This window comes from Eptatretus burgeri, chromosome 3 (genome assembly GCF_056783735.1).
Source record: "Eptatretus burgeri isolate ZD-2024b chromosome 3, Ebu_testis_v1, whole genome shotgun sequence".
NCBI classification, from domain to species: domain Eukaryota; kingdom Metazoa; phylum Chordata; class Myxini; order Myxiniformes; family Myxinidae; genus Eptatretus; species Eptatretus burgeri.
The window spans coordinates 86,394,588-86,408,961 of NC_140963.1; the positions used below are offsets into that span (position 1 = coordinate 86,394,588).

At 39.6% G+C, this 14,374-nt stretch overlaps 1 protein-coding gene across 2 annotated transcripts in view; it reads right to left on the reverse strand.

The window, feature by feature from the left end:
- Nucleotides 1–11,690: 11,690 nt before the first annotated feature.
- ITGA9 (integrin subunit alpha 9) overlaps nucleotides 11,691–14,374 on the reverse strand; it is a 183,283-nt gene continuing 180,599 nt past the window's right edge. For both annotated transcript variants that reach the window (XM_085874357.1, XM_085874356.1), the window contains one exon: nucleotides 11,691–13,239. In XM_085874357.1, the coding sequence (XP_085730483.1) occupies nucleotides 13,180–13,239 (60 nt within the window). In that variant the 3' untranslated portion in view covers nucleotides 11,691–13,179. The remainder of the gene's footprint in view (nucleotides 13,240–14,374) is intronic.

The window sequence follows — 14,374 nt, forward strand, 5'->3', positions numbered from 1 at the left end:
GCCGTTCCTTCGCTCTCACGTGGCCGTACGTGCGTGGCCGTACGTGCGTGCCCATACGTGCGTGGCTGTGCATACAAAAAAAATGTAAAAAAAACTTTCAAACCGCGTGCCAGAAACAACAACCACACAGGCCGTTCCTTCGTTCTCGCATGCCCATATGTGCGTGGCCGTACATGCAAAAAAAAAAACTTTCAAACAACCACACAGACCATTCCTTCACTCTCATAAACGACGACTGGATTGGGGCATTGTGTTTATCTATAAATGCAGATAAGAAATCGAGAAATTATTAGAATACAGTAAGTCATCACTATCCAAAAGTAGTGCGTGCCCGTACGGAATGTTCACATCATTCCACGAATTATCGCTTGCATTGAAGTAACAACTGCTGTGATACTTACACACAGAGTTAATTAAAATCAAGTTTACCTCCCTGTCTTTGCTTGCCATGACATTCGCTGCCATTTACCATTGGCACTCCTACCCCACGGTAACTAAGGCACCGATCGATCCCCATCGTAACCAGCACGGCACGTGATCATCATCACCGGCCGTGCACCGGCCTACGCAGCCACGTGTCCTGTGATTGGTAACTAAATGGCGCATCGGCCACGCCTACGCAGCACGTGTGCTGTTATTGGTTGGTAAATAAATGGCCATAACTTGGAAATCACTTGTCCGATTAATATCAAATCTTGAAAAGGCACATCCTCAGGTCCCCAGCAATATACGTGGCAAGTTTCAATTAGATCGGACCAGTGGTTGTCGGGAAACAGCGGTCACAGACACAAAGAAACACAGACACACAGACACATACAGAGACACACACAGACACACAGAGACACACAGACACACACACAGACACACACAGAGACACACACACAGACACAGACACAGACACAGACACAGACACACACACACACACACACACACACACACACACACACACACACACACACACACACACACACACACACACACACTGCTGGAATTATAGATAGATGAAATGAGGTCAATGAGATGACAAATGAAGGGGTTGAATGCAGACTGCAGAGCAATGAGTAAGGAAACCCGTCGTTGTGAATCGTTTTTACCACCAAAATGAGATGTATTTCGTTGGCAAGTATGTTGAGTTGAGCTGAATTCCTTAACACTTCCAAAGGCCACAGCGTTTTGACAATTGGAAACAACAAAAAAATTGTGCACTTTTTTTGATAAATTATTTTTGGAACAATTTTTCTTCTATAAATAAATAATCATAACAATCGTCTCCATGTACATTGTACACACCTTTATCTCGTTAGCACCTCTTCATAAACAACATCGCTGAGGAAACGGTGCTTCTTCTTTGTTTCCTCGTCCAGGGCAAGAATACGGAGGCTTTTAATGGCCAATTATTCAATTAGCGCCAACGTATTTTGCCTTTTCGCAAGGAAAAACACGAAGAGAAGAGAAGAGAAGAGAAGACAAGAGAAGAGAAGAGAGAAAAAACCCGTAATGGCGAACGCGGCTGAGTTTCTCTTCCCCATCGACCACGGCTACGCAGCAACGCTTCCCGTCATTGGTTGATAAAAAAATGGCCGCAGCAACGGTTCCTGTCATTGGTTGGTAAATAAATGGCCATAACTTTGGAACCACTTGTCCAATTAATATCAAACCTTGAAAAGGCACATACTCAGGTCCCCAGCAATATATCTGGCAAGTTTCAATTAGATCAGACCAGCGGTTGTCGAGAAACAGCGGTCACAGACAGACACACACACACACACACACACACACACACACACACACACACACACACACACACACACACACACACACACCTGGAATTATAGTGAGATATTCAGACATTTGCTTTTAAGTTTCGACGTCGACGTGACAATATCCTCAAAACAGAAAATATTCACAGAGGAGGAACTAAGAATAAGACATGAGCAAACTGAAGAGGCAATCGGACGTGACGTAACGGCACGTGACGAAATATCGGAAGTTATTGTTTTTTTTTAACGCTGCCAATACGCCATTATACGGTAGCTGTAAATTAGAAACACGTTCGTTCAGTAAGTTCTGTGGTCGTTCGGAAGACGTCAATCAAATACATCTACATACGTCAAAATGCGTTGGAGATACGTTACACATAGGTTCAAAGCACGTTACTCATAGGTTAGAAATAAGTTTTGGGTATGCTAAGCATTACCTCAACGTGTTCCGACTTATGAGTAACTTACAAGTAACGTGCATCGACGTGTGTCAACGATCACATAACTTGCCTCGACGTGCGTCAACGATCGTGTAATGTGCCTACAACACGTTACTCATAGGTTATAAATAAGTTTCGGGTACGCTAATCATTACCTCGACGCGTTTCGACTTATGAGTACCTTACAAGTAACGTGTGTCAACGATCGCATAACGTGCCGACAACTTATGGCCAGCGTAGCGGAACGTGCGAGTCATACACTGGCATACGTCGAAAAATTTCAAGCATGCTAAAATTTGAGGACAACCTCAAAGTACAACGATGAAAGCCAGCGTACTACGACGTATGGTAGTGTTTTTAAGCATGCTCTTAATGTTATCAAAACTTACCCATAACGTATTCGACGTGTGCCAGCGTTTCAGACAAATTTTTCATAAGTCGGCATACGCTGGCTAAATCGTCAAGGTGTGACATGACAGCGCTTTAAGAGAGACTCAAATGAGATTTGTTACCTGCATAGTCCGTGAGCGTCAGCTGCGGCTGTATGGACATGTGGCTCCTTTTCCCGATGCTGATCCTGCTCACCAGATTCTCTCAGCGAGGGAGTCTCGTGAGTGGAGGAGGCCAATGGGCCAACCACTTGCCTCATGGTTGCAGTAGGTTGATCGGCATCTCAAAGAGATGGGGATGGGCCAGATATCTGCCTGGGGGATGGCCAGACGGAGGCCCCTGGAGTACCGAAGGAAAGTGGACGCAGCGACGCACTGCTCTGACGCATGAGTAGATGATAAATGGGGTTTCTGGGACGCCCATTCAAATAAATGGGGAAAAGGGAAAAACCTTCTGACCCAAGCCCCAAAAGCTCAAAATGGGAGACTCATTTTCTCCCCACCTATCCCCTTCCCTCCCATACAAGCAAATGTAAAATTGAGACTCATTTAATTTTCTTTCAACATTCATTTCCATCGAGTATATTCACTTTATCTCTTCAAGCACAGTCATGCTGTGAAAATGAGGAAGTATTCTGTGCCTATGTCTCTCATGGTTATATCTTAAATCATCAGAACACAAACAAAACAAACTTTCGCTAAAACAAGCAAAACAACTTTTAATAAAAAGAAAATATTTTAAACGTAAGTTTTATATAAAAGAAAAGATAAAATCTCTATTTCAGCCCTCACACCCGAACCAAGCCAAAAAAATCCCGGTCATTTCCTTTATGAGACACACCTTGAAAAACCCATTGTTGTGTAATCTCCCATGATGTCATCAACTTGTACTCTTTATTGCCAACCGCCAACTGAACTTTGTATGTTTTATTCAGAGAATGGAGTATTTAGAAGCAGATCAATCGTTTTCACAAGATGACAGGTGAGATCCTTAACCCAATTCATTATTTGTTGTTTTATACAGAATTAAATCACTATACAACCAATAATTATTGTGTCTTTTTCTAACAGGTTGTCCCCAATAAGAACATCGTTGATAACTGATTTGGAAAATGTGGTGTTTGAATTCCATGACGAATGGCAAAAAATGAATGACTTCCTTAAAGACAATCAATCGTTCAGAAGAGAAATTAATGACATTTTTGTTGGCTGGAAGGAAGTCCTCTCACGTCCCCTGACCTTGAATGAGTCGAGTCAAAAGTGAGAAATTATCCCTCTGTCTGTCTCTGTGTGTGTCTGTGTGTGTCTGTGTGTGTCAGTATGTGTGTATATGTGTGTGTATGTGTGTGTATATGTGTGTGTATGTATGTGTGTGTGCATGTGTGTGCATATGTGTGTATTTGTGTTTGTGTATTTGCATGTGCATGTGCATGTGCGTGTGTGTGTGTGTATGTGTGTATGTGTGTATCTGTGTATGTGTGTATGTGTGTGTGTGTATATGTGTGTATATGTGTGTATATGTGTGTGAGTGTGAGTCAGTCAGTCTGTCTGTCTGTCTGTCTGTCTGTCTGTCTGTCTGTCTGTCTGTCTGTCTGTCTGTCTGTCTGTCTGTCTGTCTGTCTGTCTGTCTGTCTGTCTGTCTGTCTGTCTGTCTGTCTGTCTGTCTGTCTGTCTGTCTGTCTGTCTGTCTGTCTGTCTGTCTGTCTGTCTGTCTGTCTGTCTGTCTGTCTGTCTGTCTGTCTGTCTGTCTGTCTGTCTCTCTCTCTCTCTCTCTCTCTCTCTCTCTCTCTCTCTCTCTCTCTCTCTCTCTCTCTCTCTCTCTCTCTCTCTCTCTCTCTCTCTCTCTCTCTCTCTCTCTCTCTCTCTCTCTCTCTCTCTCTCTCTCTCTCTCTCTCTCTCTCTCTCTCTCTCTCTCTCTCTCTCTCTCTAATCCAAGTGTGTTCTCCTCTCTGTCTAAACAAGTGTGTTCCAGGAGATATGCTAAAGCAAATAACAAATATCTTCCTGATTATAATAAGAATGAGAACAACTCTTACCTGATGTATTATGATGCTAACAATTTGTATGGGTGGGCAATGTCTCAATCTTTACCTGATGGGGATCTTAAATGGGTTAAAGAAAAACATTATGAAAAAGTTTTACAAGACATTGTAATCTTCTCTCAAAAAGAATTGGATGAAGCTGAAGTTGGATATTATTTTGAGGTTGATTTAAAATATCCAGAATAACTTCATAACAAACATGAAGACCTACCTTATGCCCCTAATAAAGAAAGTCCAAGAAAAGAATGGTTAAGTGATTACCAACAGTCATTTCATATAAAAGGTAAATCTACAGAAAAACTACTAACTACATTAAATGATAAAGAAATTTATGTTTTGCATCAAAGGAACTTGAGACAATATTTATCTGCTGGGTTGAGAGTGAGCAAAATTCATCAGATTTTGAAATTTAAACAGTCATTGTTTAAAGAAGTATATTGATTTTAATACAAAAAGGAGAACAGAAGCAAAAATAGATTTTGAGAAGAACTTTTATAAATTAATGAATAATGCTGTATTTGGAAAGACGATGGAAAATGTTAGGAATCGACAAAACATAAGACTTGCTACATCTTGGAAACAGGCTTCAAAGTTAATTAACAGTCCAAGTTTTGAGTGAGCAGAGGTGTTTTCAGAGAACTTTTGTGCTATTCATTTGAAAAAAAGAGAGTATTGAAATGGATAAACCTATTTATATAGGAACATCAATTCTTGACTTGTCAAAGTCGTTAATGCATGACTATTACTATAAGAATTTAAAATCAAAGTAGAAGGATAATGTGTCATTGTTATATATGGATACAGATAGTTTTATATTATAAATTAAGACAAGTGATGTATTTGAGGATATGATTGATCATATTGATATATTTGATACAAGTAATTACAAGTCAGGTGATGTGTTGTTTTCATCAAAGAATAAAAAGGTTATTGGTAAGTTTAAAGATGAATTGGGTGGGTAGGTCATGAGTGAATTTATAGGATTGAGATCAAAGTCTTATGCTTTCACGTATATTGATAATAATGACATTGAAAGGTGTGATAAGAAGCTCAAGGGAATAAAGAAAAATATAATCAAGGAAACAATAAACTTCAAACATTATTACAGCTGTTTCACCTTAAAGAAGGAAGAGTGCAGAAAAATGAATACAATAAGAAGTTATAAACATCAACTATATACAGAAGAGATACATAAGAAAGCATTTGGAGCTTTTCATGATAAAAGATATATTTTGGAGAATGGAATCAATAGTCTCCTTTATAAGTGTAAGTGTTAAGATATTGGGTTGGGAATTTTAACAGGCGACCGCCATCTTTTACTGATTTATAAATGATAGAACCAAGCAAGTTATGACCGCTGTAAAACGTCTGACTACGGGTCGATAATGTTTCGATCATGACTTGATATTGTATATGGTTCACAAATAAACATGTGCAAAGTGATGAAAGTATTTGGGGTGTGAGTCGATAGCTGCTCAATCATAGTCAGTGTCGTAATTCATATGGAATGTCAATTGTTGTCATGATACGTCGGACCTGTAATATGTACTTTTAAATATTGTCACTGATATTGTTACAGTAACTGTATAGTAAACACACTTCGCTGTAAAATAGTACACAAGTATACGATTGCTACATTTCATATCTTGACTTACAATATTGTTTATAATTCACAAATAACCTTCTGCTAAGTAATGGGAGAATGTAGGTGTGAGCTTATAGTGCCGCTCAATTTCGTAACCATATGAATAAGCTAACTTTCGTAACCGTATGAATAAGCTCAATTTCGTAACCGTATGAATAAGTTTAGTTCGTACCTGTAAGATGCACTTGTACATGTTGTATATATTGTAACATACAAATAAACAACCATGTCTATAAAATAATAATGTCACTTTTACAATTGCAATATATGCAGGTACATATCATTATTAAGTATTAAAACAGCATATGACACTGGGCTTAAACTTAATATAATTACATTACTTAGCAAATGTGTATTTGTGGATAATAAACAATATAAACTTAAGATATACTTGGCCACTAAGCCTGGTGTTGGCTTAGTGGTTAGGGTGGTGGCTTGGGATCCCAGGGTCCTGAGTTCAATCCCCGTTGGCTGCTGAATTAACACCAGGGGGTTGACTCAGCCTGTCATCCTTCCGAGGTCGGTGAAATGAGTACCAGTGTACTGGTCCCGGTGTATGCCCCGGTAAGAATAGGTGTACCATATCCCTATGTGTCGTAAGAGGTGACCAGGGTTGGCGTCAGGAAGGGCATCCGGCCATAAAACATTGCCTCAAGAAAAAGCCCAACCCCTGCACAGCAGGGAAAATGGCTGTAAAAACGGTCAATATATATATACTTGGCCACTAGTTTACAGCTAACCGTGTCCATACTATAAATAATAATTTCACTTTCACAGTTACAATATATACAGTCCATATTTTTGGTATGTACTATATGTAATATAGTATTGAGAACGGTTTGTTATTTGTGTTTGTTAATAAACAATGAATATTATTTCAGTTAATATTCTGCGTTATGTTTATTTGTTCAACAAGGATATTAAATAACAAATAAATGAAAATGTTCTGATCGTAAAACGATTTTGACTCGACTTTCATTGCCCACCTATGAATAAAATTTGACAGTGTTTGAGCCAGCCGTTTTCCCATAAAGTTGTATTTTCGGAACCATGTTTTAGTTTTAATGGAAACTTTGTAATTTTGACCGATGACTTTGACCCCCAAAACTTCGGACCCTAGCGATCTTCACAAATATGCATTTTTCACAATAGGATTGTTAGGATTTTAAGTCACAAATAGAATAAGGTTCACAATAAGCTTAGTTTGAAGTAAATCGGATCATTTTGACGAAGTAATGAGCGAAAAACGATTTTCACCTTTTCGTGACCTGACCTTGACCTTTGACCTAATTGGACCCAAAAGTTAATGGGGTCGTCCGAGGTTCATTACCCACCTGTGGATACAATTTGACAGTGTTTGAGCCAGCCGTTTTCCTGTAAAATTGTATTTTCGTAACCATGTTTTAGCTTTAATTGAAAATTTGTAATTTTGACCGATGACCATGACCCCCAAAACTTTGGACCCTACCGATCTTCACAAATATGCATTTTTCACTGTAGGAATGGGTAGGATTATAAGTGACAAATAGAATAAGGTTCACTATAAGCTTAGTTTGAAGTAGATCAGATCATTTTTGACGAAATTATGAGCGAAAAACGATTTTGATCTTTCCGTGACCTTGACCTTTGATCCAATAGGACCCAAAAGTTAATGGGGTCGTCCAAGGTTCATTGCCCACCTGTGGATTAAATTTGATAGTGTTTGCTAAAGCTGTTTTGCCATAAAGTTGCTAACAGACAGACAGACAAACAAACAAGCAGTCATCGACTGGTACTTACGAAATCGTCAACTTGACCTCTGACCTTGTCTAATAAAAGCTGTCTCTCGAGAAGGTAGCGACGCAAACCAGAAGTTTCTATGATGATCTGTACCAAACCATCAAAAATCGAATGTTTGACCTCACTATGACCTTGAGCTTTGACCGATTTTGACCAAAATCTAATCAGCGCTAGCCATCACCCCCCTGAATCACGTGGTCCAATTTGACATTGGTAGCTTCTTCCGTTCTCGACTTATCGTGCCGACAAACAAACACACAAACACACAAACACACAAACAGAGGATGGAAGTCATCAATATACTTACGAAATCTTTAGATTTCGTAACAGACAGACAAATGAAAAATCGTGCTTTGCACGACACTTGGAGAGTTAGTTGACCTTTCCATGTGGTGGTCCAAGCTGTAATGTCATGGAATGTGTGGTGCTTATTTGTTCGTACATTAATAAAATGACGCGACGTCACAAATAACAATTATCAGGCGCGCGTTGTCATGGTAACGACAGCAGATTGAAAATTTTCACAACTCATTTAAAGCTACCATGTGACATTCAACAACTTATAATTATCGGTGCTTGTTGCCTTCATTCTGATCGTAGAAAATACTTGAAAATACCTAGGAACATTGCTTTTCAACCAGCTTTACGGTCCCATTATCAGGTTTGAAATATGTTGTAAAACAAAAATATGTATTTTATATGTGTGTTTTTCATGTTTTGGGTGACCCTGACCTTGACCTTGGGTCAATTTCGATCATACTTTGTACACATGTTAATATTACATGCATAAATAGACAGTATAAGTTTCAATATAATAAGTGCAAAACTGTTTGAGAAATAGCCATGTGTAATTCACAAGATTACCCATTGGTTTATAATGGGCGATAATATAAAGTGATGCAGAATCCAGATCCTGATCTTGAACATCACAAAAAGTCACAAATCTTTTTACACTGTGGATTTCTATCAGCTGTTAAAATTTCATCCAAATCGGTTAAGAATTGTGACCTGTAGAACGAAGAGAATTTTTTTTAAATCACGCCAATAGCTAAAAACTTTGACGTCATACGCTTGCGAAAACTGTGCATAATTTGTACAAATATGCATTTTAAAACATTTAGATATTCCATTGAAGTTTGTTTTGGCATCAACAGGAAGTCGCTACGATTTCCGGTCACTGAGTTATGTCCAAAAATGTGTTTTCACATTGTGTGACGTCACGTCGTAATGTTTAGTCCGATTAAGACGGGGTGTGGACGCGGACCGTCTCAGGTGGATTGCCTATCAGGTGTAAAAAATTAAGAACGACTGGTCCAGCCGTTTGGGCTGTAGACGACTGGACAAACAAACAAACAAACAAACGGAACAGACCAACATACTTGACAAAATCGAAGATTTCGCCAAGTAACAAACCGGACGATTACAATATCCCGCTCCCTCCCTCCAGGGGGGTGGGATAATAAGTTGGAGGATATAAAGAAAATAAAGAATATCCGTGAATGGACCAAAACCTTTGATGGTTATCAATTGAACAAGGGAAAAACAATTTACGACAATCTCAAAATGATATGTGGCTCAGGAGGTGGTCAAACAAGAGCATTCAGAGAAGTTTATCATTTCATTTCTGCTCAACAAAGACACTTATACAAAGAACCAAGTTATTCTTTGTGAATATACTTGATGGAAATGAATGTTAAGAAAATTAAGTTATTCCCGAAAGTATAACATGGACAAATATTCGTTGGTTCGCTCTTTGAGTGGAATGAAAATATGAAAGGGAAGAAGTGCTTTAATCAGAAAGTCTCAATCTTTCATTGTCTCAATTTTACATGTGCTTGTATGGGAGGGAAGGGCATAGGTGGGGAGAAAATTAGTCTCCTATTTTGAGCTTTTGGGGCTTGGGTCAGAAAGTTTTTTCCCTTTCATTTGAATTCATTTGAATGGGCGTCCCAGAAACCCCATTTATCATCCACTCGCATGCTCCCATATCTGATCTGATCTGATCTGTACAAGATCTGTACTCCCATATAAAATATACACATATACACATATCTGTACAGTTTTCATTTCACTTAATGTGTTTTTAATTATCGTTTCAATATTTTGTTTAACAATATCAACAGCTTCAATGATTGAAGATGGTCCAGGGTCTTGAAAGCGAAACAATCTTATTTTTATATGTCCTTTAAATGCCCCATCAGTGTTTTCAATGGAGAATTTAGTGGCACCTTCCCTTTCTTCATTGTTCTTGTGTTTGTGTGATTGAAGGTGTTTATTATAATTTTTTTTTAAGAATATCATTATCACATCTATCACAATGATTTGTTTCTTGTCACCTATGAATTCAACGGAATTTTCATCAAGAAAATTTTATTTTAAGCAAAGTTTTGTTATATAAATATGGTGAAAACAGTATCCAGATGTCTCTTCCACAAATGTCGACTTTGTATACAAAAAAAAAATTGTTCCCTCTGTAATCTGTCTGCATGATGTTTCAAAGTGAATCATTTAATCAGCTTGGCAAGCCCCAATGATTTTTTCCCCCTCCCTTCCCTCCACCACCCACTCGCGAAGACAGCAAAAGCAATGTCTTGCAACCATGCACCAAGGTAACAGTTGCAGCCCGTGCTGGAAACCACGGGAACTGCCGAAAACTGCTCGCAACCGCATGCATGGTCAGAGGCACTGAGAAGCAAAATGGCAAACCAATGAGCACATGATCAGGAGGTAAGAAAAATAAAGGAGTGGGGCCAGAACGAGCAGTTGGCACTGAGCAGTGAGTCCTGGGACAGAGCAGTTGAGGGGCGTGGAGCTCAAAAGATATGGAGCAGAGGGCAGCTTACAGCACAGGACAGTGTTTAGACGTGTTTGTGTACCGAGAGGCTACGGAGCCCGGGCGCAGTCCACCAAACACGTGTTTTTCATGCCAAGGACTCACCATCTTGCTCTCCTCTGCCCTAGCCAACGCCGATTCCTCACAAGTATCACGTGGGGATCGGGTTCTTTCTTTCCTCACCTTGTGACCTCACCCTAATCTGAATTATCATCATGTGATTAGATAAGATGACGTGTACGTGCAGCTCTTTATTGTTCCCCATACCCCTCTTTGCTTTTCATTATTTACTAAACCTGTTTCTCATGATTAGCGTTCCGGCCTGGTTGGGAATTTGGCAGTTATAACGATGGAGCGGGTCAAATTCTCAGCCATTGGAAATTTGGTGCAGACGTTACTAGCAGGGTTAAATATGTAGTACTTTTACCCAGGGTACATCGATTGGCCCTCAATCCTTTTTTAAACAGAGAAATTACCATAGGTGATAGATCTCAGAGCTTCTGAAGGTCGGAAACTGAAGAAAAGATCTGTTTGGCTTTCCCAGTGGACAGTCTCTTGTGGACAATCCATCGCTCAGTTGATGATCATCCGGGTGGAAGATTTGACCACGTGTCCACCACACGGTCCACCGATACAATATCTACCCACTCGTGCTTTTTCTATAATCACTGCATTGTTGGGAAGGGATGGGTGTTTAGAGTTTTTGGATATCAAGTCGAGGCTCATGGTAGAGCAAGGTTATGATTATTCTTTTATATTTTTCAGAGTTCATTTTTCTGTTCGTGTGTTAAAAAAATTAGCGTTTCCAAATAGACATTTTCTTTTATTTCAACCACAAATTCAGTACATCCATGGAACATTTCAGATGTAAGACAGTGACATACAAATCAATTGCTGTGGGTGACCAGTGAGCTCAGGTGAGTGGCAGGAAGAGTGGGGGGGAAAAAAAACCTTCAAATTCATTTATAATCCCAGTGAGTTAATTTCAGATAAAAGTACTATTCTGCTTCTATAAGTTTGTGCACGAGAGTCAGGCAACATTTACGGTTGGCAGCAAAATGGTCCAGTGGTAGCATGGGCTGCAAGGAAGCACCCAGGTTTGAAACCCAAATACGTTTCAAATTTTAAAATAAGTATTTCAACATCTTTACACAATGATGTGGAACTCTTCAACAAAATAATCCTTTATCCAACATTGCTCGTGCTCATTGTGCACCGCATGGTTACAAAAATGACTTTTCACAAGGAGATGAGTGGGGAAGTTATCTCAATGTGGAGCTCAATTGGAGGGGACTCCTTCTGAATAGCAAGCATAAAATGATCTGCCCTGCATGGAAATGGCAAAGACCTGGTTCCAACCATCGGATGCACCGCATTCCCTCATGAAGTTAACCCCCGCAATTTCTTCCCTCTTCAAATCGACATTTCCTCCCTCAATGTGATTACGTTCGACAAAATCACATTGTCGTGTTTGGATTGTCATGATAAGGGAGGCAAATGGGCCATCACACAAAACAGCTTTAATTGGCCTGGTGAGAGTCGCCGCTTTGACTCGATCATCACGGCATCCAGGCAGGCGGAAGGTTTGCTGGCTCGATCACACCCCGATTATAGATGTGAAGTGTAGCTCAAATTAAACCATATACTATATATATATATATATATATATATATATATATATATATATATATATATATATATATATATATATATATATATATATATATCTCATTCTGTCTCGACTTAAAATGCTCAATGTAATATTATGGACAATAACCTTCTGCTTACTGAAGGCATGAGTAACTTGCAGACTGGTGGCTTTCCATAGCTCATTAAGAAAACGCTTCTGTCAGTTATCTTATGCCATGCTAGAAAAGCTATTTGAATAATGGATGGAATCAACAGAAGGTTGATTGAAGTATAGTAGCTGCTGTGAGAAGCAAGGAGAAGCTGACATTTCAAGTTCAAACCCTTCATTGGAGCAAAATAGTTTTGGAGTTCAGAGCATTAAGCCCTCTTTTGCTCTGACGAAGGGTAAACGTTCGAAACATCAGTTTTTCTCCTTGCTTACCCTGGCAGATAATATACTTTGAGTGACGGTCTGTGGATTTCATCCATTGCTCTACCTGTCCGCCAACGCAGATTGACACAAGTCTTCAGCAGCAAGACTAGTTCTTCATTCTACAAGCTCTTCAATAAACCTGTTTCCATCTCGCTGCTTGCTTCCCTGCATTGCACTGCCCGCCCTCCCAAACAGCCTTCCCCTGCTGCCACATCATCGTCCCACCAAGTTATCTCTGCTCCATGCTCGCCTCCATCTTCTCCTTGTAAGCTCTTTTAAAGAAACCGAGCTGAAAGACAGAATCATCAGTATTATTTCATAAATATGAGACTCATATCAAAGACACAGAAGGTATATATTAAAAGGATCAAACAATTGTTTTGTACTTTTCTCATTGTGCAACACGAGTATTGGGACTCGGGCATGTGGACTTCTAAATGGTTAAACAGCCAACCATTGAGGTTATTAAATGTTTAACGAATTGCTTAATGTTTACATAAGTAATTGTATGATGAAGTCCTTGTCGGTAATTTACATGCAGGATAAAACACAATGAAAGACAAGTGTCTTACAAGTTTGTGTTTCTATTGTTTGCAATGGTTTGTGTTCGCAGGGCTCAGTTTTTACATTGTGTTCGGAAATGCATTGGCATCTCGCAATATGAAGGTTCGGAAGCCCAGTTCAAATGAATCATGCTTTATGTGACAAGGACGGCATGTTCAGTATTACCATCTGAGCACCTCATGGTGCTGGAATTCCAGGTTCAAATCACATACGACGACGTTGATTTGTCCGTAGTCTCCGAATGTCCTCATTATTTATGTAAAAGTATGCTTTTGTCTCCTCATGTCTTTATCTTGCAAGTGATTTACATATAAACTCCTCCATAAGCTTCAGACATGCATATACAAAAAAAAAATAAAAATAAAGAAAAACAGCCACCAACGTGACTGCCAAATACACAGCAATGGCATGGTTGTACCACCAAGCACAACAAAACGAGCAAAAACACTTCCAACGATACCTCCTTTCAGATGATAAAACACCAGAGATTCTACTCCTACAGCAAGAACAAATCGCACTGGATGTGGCAACACCAGAGCTCCTTTTGGGACCTCCATGGCCTGAGTCAGATAATTTCAGGAAACGACATCATCTTCTGGGAGAGTTCCAGGAAGCCATGGCCTTTGGGGATCTCATAATCTGACTTGCTATCAATAGGTAGGGTTCTTTTCTGGCTTTGAAGGGCTTAGCGAGAGATTGGCTCAATAAAGTAGCTGGTTGAAAATGGCCACGTCCAGATAGTACTGCATAAAGGCCTTGAGAAAATGAGCCGTGCCGCTGTATATTGCTGGGTATGCAGCTGATATACCAGCTGATGGAGGGGTAACCACAGATGCTTTGCCACATATCTCAAAGTGATC